Source organism: Cryptomeria japonica, chromosome 5, assembly GCF_030272615.1.
Source record: "Cryptomeria japonica chromosome 5, Sugi_1.0, whole genome shotgun sequence".
Taxonomy (NCBI): Eukaryota; Viridiplantae; Streptophyta; class Pinopsida; order Cupressales; family Cupressaceae; genus Cryptomeria; species Cryptomeria japonica.
Window position 1 is genome coordinate 671,821,693 of NC_081409.1, and position 8,934 is coordinate 671,830,626.

At 35.8% G+C, this 8,934-nt stretch overlaps 1 protein-coding gene across 2 annotated transcripts; it reads left to right on the plus strand.

Annotated features, from left to right (window-relative positions):
• The first annotated feature begins 5,151 nt into the window (after positions 1-5,151).
• On the plus strand, positions 5,152-6,478 carry LOC131039525 (xyloglucan endotransglucosylase protein 2). 2 transcript variants are annotated; one of them, XM_059221593.1, is made up of 5 exons: positions 5,152-5,372; positions 5,450-5,550; positions 5,628-5,821; positions 5,991-6,344; positions 6,383-6,478. In XM_059221593.1, exons 1-4 carry the CDS (start codon positions 5,207-5,209, stop codon positions 6,340-6,342), a joined length of 813 nt encoding a protein of 270 aa, XP_059077576.1. In that variant the 5' UTR covers positions 5,152-5,206; the 3' UTR covers positions 6,343-6,344; positions 6,383-6,478. The 2 variants fall into 2 exon arrangements, with proteins under 2 accessions (XP_059077576.1, XP_057828286.2); XM_057972303.2 differs by having other exon boundaries at positions 5,991-6,478.
• Positions 6,479-8,934: the final 2,456 nt, after the last annotated feature.

The following is an 8,934-nucleotide window of genomic DNA, read 5'->3' on the forward strand; positions in this document are numbered from 1 at the left end:
GATTGGATGAAATAAATTTCATGCAATAAAACAATTTGTTTTGCATTGCCTCCATCATATCTTTGTGTTTCCGTTGTGTTTACTCTTGCTGACTGGTCCAGATTGATCTCTCTAAGGTCCCTCCTCATTGCTAACTGCTTCAAATTTTGTGAGTTATTGTTTTGGAGCGAATTTTGCACCTTCATGAGTTGCCATTTTGGAGATAAGTTCATAAGTTCAAGGTTTGGAGTGAATTTTGCAACTTCATGAGTTGCCATTTTGGAGATAACTTCATAAGTTCAAGGTTTGGAGTGAATTTTCTACAAGGGTAAACTTCATGACTTAGGAAATTGAAGCGAAATTCTTTACTTCATGTTTGAGAAAATTGGAGCAAACCACTAACAATGAAATTCATGAGTTCAAGAAGGAGAGTGAATTGTAACTTCATGCTCAAGCCCAAATAATCGAATAGCAACTTCATGGATCAAGCTTCATGAGCGAATTTTTGAGACAAGCGAGCTTCATATAGGGGGGGGCTTGAATGAAAATTCCAACTTTACAAACCAAGGGATACGAATGAACTTCAAGAATTAAGACATGAGCAAACTTCAAGAGTCAACTTAGATGAGCGAACTTCACAATTTGAAAGATATGAGTGAATTCCACAAATTGAGCCTCAAGAGAAAAATTCAAGTGAGTGAACTCCACTTCATGTGTTCATAGTCGAAGGCAAAGGTGCAAGATTGGTTACATGATTACTACCTTTGAATTTTGCAAAGAATCATTTTAAGTTGAAAAGATAAAAGATGAGAATTCAAAGATCACTTTATGAGAAGCAAGGCGAACTTCATGAGTGGAGGCTTGGGAGTAGACTTCCAGAGCTCCTCTTCACTAGCAAAAAAGAAACTTCAAGTGTTGCTTCATGATGGCAAATCCTCTATATATGCTTTAATCAGCCTATATTAAGTGTGTGCAATACTTGCTTGTTTGTTTTGCAGGACATGAAGAGAGTCACAAGAGGAGTTTGGAGTTTCAAAGGAGAAAGACAACGGTGACACTAGAAGTACATCAATACTTCAAAACTAAGATCTACACCTTGCACATCTATGATTGAAGCCTACACTGAGCATGATTGAAGAAGTAGATAGTTTTAGAAGAGTTAATCAAAAGTTTGCTTCTCGTTGTCATCATCATATTGAGCAACTGAATAATATTGAGTATCAAGAGATATCTCTCAACATCCCTTCATGATGATGAATCAAATCAGACTATGAAGTGCTAGATAAAGGTGAAATCCTAGTCATCGTCCCAGTCACTACTTCCACCAATCAAAGAAGTTCCACCTCAACATGTCTTGATTCAATGAACTCGACTCACCAGTGATGGCACAAGCTCCGAGGCACCTACCCCTGGTATCTATTGGTCCTACCAAAGTATTGTAATTACTCCATTGGTCAAACTGAATTTGTTGTAACAAACCCTAATTAGGGTTTTCATTGTAAAATCTCGATCATTGATTTCAAATGAATCCGAGCCATTGAATTGTATTGAGAGCATTATAAAAAGCTCAGATTCTTCATTTGTAATAGCTAATAGTGAACAGTTACCTAGTACTGAATAGAGTAGTGAAAAGTGAATAGAATGGCAATTAGAATAGAAGCTAGAGTAGGAGAAGGCAAAGATTGTTGTCAAACATGGTTGTAAAGAACAATTGATTTCATTGAAGTTATGGTGAATTTGATTTGTTACTTCAACAACTTGCATGGTCTTTACTTCTCAATTTGCTTTTATGTTGATTAGATTAAGTGAGGGAATTTGTTGAATGTATTCATGTGGAATCCGCCTAATCCATACCACTAACCTCTTGCTACTTGTAAGTGTGCCTTGTGTGGTCAACTGGAATGATATGAGCTTAACTTCGAATTGTTCTAGATTCATTGCTTATGCATTAACTTGAATGGTGATCAATGTTTGATGGTATTGATTCGAACATCTTTGAAACGTCCTTAGAAGATTGCATTGAGCTTGTGTCAAATTGTTCAGTTTGATGGTGAGACCTCGCTCAATAGGATTCCACCTAGTCATTCATCTATATTCTTACATTCTAGGTTCTAGAATAGGCTCTCTCAACCCTTTCCTTTTGCCATTTTTTCAAACTCGAGCTAGTTTAGGATCGAAAAGCATCACCATATTGCAACATTAGATGATCGAATTCCAACAAATCAAGCATTCAGGCATTCGAATGTAAGTCCCTTTGTGATACCAACAATCACATCAACCAACAGAGCTTATCCACATGTAGTGACCTTACATTCATGAACCTTGGAGTCTACTCGAATGATCCTTAAGCTAGTCTTCAGCATTTGAGAGATTTTGTTCAAGAGAGGATAAGATACTCCTGGGTATTTTATTATGTTTTCGCATGTGCCTAAAAAACACATCAACAGGTTGCTCTCCTGCTTGCGGTCAACGTAAAGGGCAAAGTCTCTCAGCTTGTCGCTCCCTATCTCCCAAGTCTCAAGCTCCTTGTTGTTGTTTAGATGGCCAGAGTGGTTCATTGTGTCCTATTCAACAATGCTCTGCTTCTCTTTTTACAGGGTATAGCCATTGACTGGTGGTGCTTTGGGGTGGCCAACTCCTACTCCCTTTAAATGGTTTTCATAATTAGCTTTTGCGATCTCTCTTGTGCACACTGTAAACAAAGATGATGGTGATAAAGAAATCACTTTGTACTCTATCAATGTATGTGGTAAGTCGAATGATCAGGGTCCTTCACCTCCTTCAACTGTTGTCGCTTGTTTTTGTTAATCTCTGAACTTTGTCCTATTTGACTTTCAAATTGTGATTTAATATCCACCTACCTTTTTTGTGATTATTTATATTATATTTTCTAATTAATAAATTATTGACACACATTTATTAAAAAGAAAGAAAAAACAGTAACAAAAACATTTAAATTACACATTCGTAATAGCAATAAATTACAAATCAAAACCTTAAACATCGTATTCAAATTACTTATGTTTGATTATAGAGAACATAAAATATCAAAATTGCTTGAATACATAAGTGATCCGTATGCCCATAGGAACTAAAACCGTGGAGTATGATGTACTAGAAAGATCTAGAAACCTCTTTATAAGGAAGAAAAAGCACAGTACAGATGTGCGTAAATCTTAGAAAAAGTTTGATAGGACATTGAGTGCAAAGTCTGCCCAGGAATATTATTATCGCTTAGCTCATCTATAGTTGGATGAAAGTGACATGCAATAATGTCTTAAGTCAGATGATCTATGAAATCTTGTATACTCCCTTTCCTCCCCAAGATCCTCACGTACAATTATTGTCATGGTTTGTTTCATATGCCTCTTCATTGAGATTAACCATCACAAAATACAGACCTCTCATTTTGAGCCTAGGCATCCTGTAACTTCACCTCTCTATTATATGAGATAATTCTAATTTGTTTATCATATGATGGAGGAGTGATGTGGGTAGTGGCATATCTGAGAGAATGTTAAGGGATGTAAATGGGTATGGAGTGAAGGGTTAAACAGTCAGTGTATTGAAGTTAATGTTTTTGTTGTTTATGTGTAGTTCGATGTTTGTGAAAATTTTAAGTGAAGTAGAGATGAATATGACAAGAAATTTTATTATGTTTGTTTTGGTGAAAGAGTTAAACAAACAGTAATAAAGTTTTGGTGAAAGAGTTAAACAGACAGCGAAGTAAAGATGAGTATGGTGAGAAACTCTATTATGTTTGTTATGATGAAAGAGTTAAACAGACATAATATTGAAGTCGATGTATTTGTTGTTTACATGTGAGATGGATCCCATGGCAAATAATCAGTATATTAACTTCAAAATACGGAATATTTAAGAGAGATATGCTGCAATTAAATTCAAAATTAGGGTTTGTATTTTGTAATTGACAGGAAATAGTGTATATAATTGTTATGATGGGAGAGTTAAACAGTCAGTGTATTGAAGTTAATGCATTTGTTGTTTATATGCTAGTGGATCACAATAAACTAGTATATCTATATTTAAAAAATATAGGTAAATTATGCTAAGAGATATCTTATAATAGAAGGAAATCTGACGACTGCAAGAATATTAGTAGTATATAAGAGTTTCAAAAATATGGATAATAATAGAGTTGCTTAAGTATGACACTCTTCCACTATCATTTGAATGTAACGGTTTCATATAGTTGGAGACAAGCTGCCAGGGTTCTATTTTATTTGGAGTAATAAAATAACACCTCCACAAAAACCAAAGATGGCATATTTCATGCATTTACCCGTCATTTGGATGTCAAATTGTTTCAAAATTGAATTTTTTTTTATGGTCATTTTGATGTCATTGTAGATGCCTCTCCGCATAATAACCAGTACTTGACCTCAAAATACAGAATATTTAGGAGAGATATGCTGCAATTAAATTCAAAACAAGGGTTTGTATTTTGTAATTGACTGGAAACAGTGAATATTTGTAATTATGGAATAGTTAAATAGTCAGTGTATTGAAGTTAATATATTTGTTGTTAATGCATAGCAGGAAGTCAGTAAAAATGTTGAAGTAAAGATGGGCGTGATGAGAATCTTCATTGTGTTTGTTACAATGAATGAGTTGTAGAGATGAGTATGACAGAAACTTTATTTTGTTTTTTATGATGGAAGACTGTAAACAATCAGTATATTAAAGTTAATACATTTTTTTTTTTCTGTGTGAAAGTAATTATCAAAAAAACATCAGTACAGTAACTCTATAATGTGAACCATTTATAAAAGACATATCACAATCCAATTTAAAATATGTGACTATAAACAATCTATATAAATAATGATTAAAATATAAGTGAAAATTTGATTACAATTGTTTAACGAACATTTTTGATATGAATAGCATTTCTACTCATAAATCTTTGAGATATTAACATAAACAGATAATATATGTTAATCAAAATGTACCAAGTCTTTAAAACTCTTAGAAACATAAATGAGTCGGCAGTGATGAGTCATGCAAATGCTGCTGTTCACAGCTCAGAGTCTTGTATCAAACAACTGTTTACAGGGGAGACGTGTCACCGACAGCTTACTTACCAACTATTCCGCTTTGTCTTCCTCTGTTGACACTTTGCAATCACCCTCCTATAAATCCCTCCACCTCCTCCTCATCTACAATCAAACTAAATTAATAAGCAGTATTAAGAAGGTTCTGAGATATGGGTAGTTTCTTCTACCGTGGGTTTTTTGTATTTTCATTGCTTATATTGCTCGAGGGAGCCACTTGTAGATTAGACAAAGAATTCTCTGTTTCCTGGGCTGTAGATCATGTTAGATTCTTTAAAGGCGGGCACAAACTGCAACTCACCCTGGATCAAAATTCTGGTAAGAAATGACAAAATCAAGCTATTTATGTAACAGAAAATTCAGCTCTTCTGAGATTTGGTGTGTTTGTTTAACAGGGTCGGGCTTTTCTTCCAAAAATAAGTATCTGTTTGGGAACATTAACATGCAAATCAAGCTGGTTCCTGGAGATTCTGCTGGCACTGTGACTGCTTATTATGTATGTAGTCTTAATTTGGTAGATACAGACTGATTTTTTTATGAAAAACAATTTATTTCTAATGAATTTTCTTGCAGCTTTCTTCTGAGGGATCGAACCATGATGAACTGGACTTTGAGTTTCTGGGGAATAAATCAGGAGAGCCTTATGTCCTCCAGACAAATGTGTATGCAAGTGGTCAAGGTGACAGAGAGCAGAGGATTTACCTCTGGTTTGATCCCACCAAACACTTTCACTCTTATGGTGTAATTTGGACTGCTCAGCACATCTTGTATGTTTCACTCTCTCATCATTAATAAAAGGATTTTATTAACCCTCATGACCCAATTGCTTTAAGTATATACCATGATCAAAGCAAATCACTCGTATATGCTCTGCCTTTTTCAGCAAGATCATATTTTGTAATCCTCTTGACTGAATTTGAATGACATAAACTGCAGGTTCATGGTGGACAGTGTGCCAATCAGAGTGTTCAGGAACCACAAGGCTGCTGGGGTGGCATATCCAGAAAAACAAGCCATGGGAGTATATTCAAGTCTATGGAATGGGGACAATTGGGCAACTCAAGGGGGGCTTGTTAAGATAGACTGGTCACATGCTCCCTTTGTTGCAACCTACCGCAATTTCAGTGTTCAGTCAATGGCAGAATCGATGGGAGAGGATGTGAGAGCGGTGAGTTCAGAGCAGTGGAAGAAATTGCAGTGGGTGAAGAAAAATTTCATGATATACAACTACTGCAATGACAAACAGAGATATCCTCTGCCTCCGCCGGAATGTAGCATGGACATGTAAACCTACAATCTCCACCGGAATGTAGCATGGACATGTAAACCTACAATTTTAGTAGGTTTTTATGAAATATATTTGTGTAGTCCTTGAAGTTTATGTTTTATGGAATAGATTTTAATGTGGCCAAATGCTTATTTGACATGTTAGTAGCATATTATATGTGAGGGATGTGAGGGAGAGGGGTCAGTAGTCATATGGACACTTATAGTAGACCAGCATACCAGCATGTATTGTTGAAAGTATCTTTAAAATGAATTTTTAAAAAGTCTAACAAAAATTTAATCGTGGTATATCTAATAGAAGACAAAAGAATATTATTTGTTTAAGACGTTGAATTTTCATGGTCTATGTTATTGAATTGTTAAGCTTTTGTATTTGATTGTGTAATCATATTTCCATAAAGTTTTGGATTATACTCTATGGTCCATCATCATAATTCATTCTCTTCTATAGCTCACTTTATCTTTATCTTGATGATGGATCAAAGAGTATGATTTGAAATGTTATGTAAAATTGTCTACACAGTTAAATCTAGAAGCTTCCCCAATACCTTTTGGTAACCATTAATCTTGGATTTGATAAATTGTTGGATTAAACTACTAACTAGATTTTGAAATTGCACATAATTTAATCCAAAAATTTATCAAACCTAACAATTTATCAAATCTATCAAATCTAGCATTAAAATATTCATTGTTTTCACTAAAAATTTATTCAATCAAAGAAAGAGATACAAAGCCGGAAGGGCCACAAGCCCAATAGAGAAAAAATTACACAACCCGAGAAAAAATTATACAACCCTATTAGCATCCACTAAAGTATCCAACACATGAGATATTTCAGAAGATAACTGCCCCCTATCCACTATATTCTATCCTTGCCTATGATCGGAAGCCCATTTGGCCAAACGATCAACAACTTCATTCCACTCCCTAGGAATATGACAAAAAGTAACAGATTCCAAGGAATTGCACAACCAAAGAATTTGCCTAATCACCATAACTAAATGTCAGCTAACCTCATCTAACTGATACTCATTTAGAAAAGTCACCACCACTTGAGAGTCTGACTCACAAATAATCTGATTTCAATTGAGAACACAACTACGCTCCACTGCATGCAAAATGGCAAGAGCCTCCATGAGATTATTGGTATGGTAACCCTTGTAAACAGAGAAAATAAATTGAATATCTCCAGAGCTATTATGACCAACCCGACCAATACCAACATGGATAGGATTCCCCCGAGATGAACCATTAGAGTTAAGTTTCAAGACTCCTTGAAGAGGAGGGGACCAACAACCAACCCTATTAACTCTCTACAAAGGATGGCCACACCTATTCCTTATGATTTGCCCAACAAATTGCCCCCCAGAAGAAGGAACACCCCCCTAAAAAGAAAAATTGAGCCGATTATAAATATCAACATCCCCAGGATCCACACCCCCAACAAATTAACACTTTGCCAAGACAGTCTCCCAAAGAGAATGAATAATTCTCCACCACAAATGTTGAACAACCATCTTAGCATCACGAAAAAAATCCTAGGATTCCTTTCCAACCAAATATGTCAAATAATAAAAGAGGGGCCAATAGCCCAAGCAACCTGGAGGAAAGAATTCTTAACAGGAGGCTTTCCTAGTGATGCAGAAGCATCTCCGGTTCACAACAATCTTACATCAACCAAAAACATTTTCCTTTTTGTTTTGTTTTCTATTTGTAGTTTCAGTTTTCCTTTCTATGTGTCCCGGTTTTGGCTCACTAGATCTTGTGGAGTTGGATTCTTACTTGAAGACTTGATCATCTTTCTTTCTTTCAAACCGTATCGCATTTGGATCACTTATGGGCAAGATATATTTACCAGTTTTCATGATAGTTTCTTGTTATCGGTTGCCTGAGACCTATTCTGGTGATCTACCGGAACCCATTCCAAAGTTTGCGGAGCCTTGAGCATTGATTTCGATGCTCCTTGGCGTGTGGCCGACCTTTTCCCACAATCTACGTTTCATCCTTTGGATTTTTCGAAGGAATCTCTTGGCGGAGGTCGACCTTGTTCATTTTGCACGTTAGGTCTTGTTCTTCAGGTTTTGATCCCTTTTGGGCCGACTGAATCCTTTGGATCGATATATATAAATGAAATCATGCTTGAGATAGTAATCAATTTAGAATCAATCAGAATATCAGATAGATAGACCGTGCCTAGAAGATAGAGCTTTTGATTCAAGGTCTCGGTTGTGACCTATCCTACCAGGCCTATGTGCGAGTATGTTGTAACGCGATTGTTACCAGTTGGATGTAATCAAATTTCATGCAATAAAACTATCTGTTCTACATTGCCTCCATCATATATGTGTGATTCCATTGTGTTTACTCTTGTTGACCGGTCCGGATTGATCTCTTTGAGGTCCCTCCTCACCAGTGATTGCTTCACCTAGGCAGACCTAAAATTCATCCAAAGAAGAAACATGCGAGCAAGTCTGATTCTAAAGTCCCCACCAGAGATTCCAAATAGCCCTGGAGAAGGAGCATTGAAAGAAGAGGTGAGAATTTTTTTTATTAAATCATAGAAAAATATACAAAATAAGAAGGGCCACAA

What these genes read in the sequence shown, in the direction of transcription:
- LOC131039525 (XM_057972303.2), top strand. Translation starts at nt 5,207, where the DNA reads ATGGGTAGTTTCTTCTACCGTGGGTTTTTTGTATTTTCATTGCTTATA. An exon ending in GCACTGTGACTGCTTATTAT is followed by an intron (nt 5,551 to 5,627) that starts GTATGTAGTCTT and finishes ATTTTCTTGCAG; the next exon opens with CTTTCTTCTGAGGGATCGAA. An exon ending in TGGACTGCTCAGCACATCTT is followed by an intron (nt 5,822 to 5,990) that starts GTATGTTTCACT and finishes CATAAACTGCAG; the next exon opens with GTTCATGGTGGACAGTGTGC.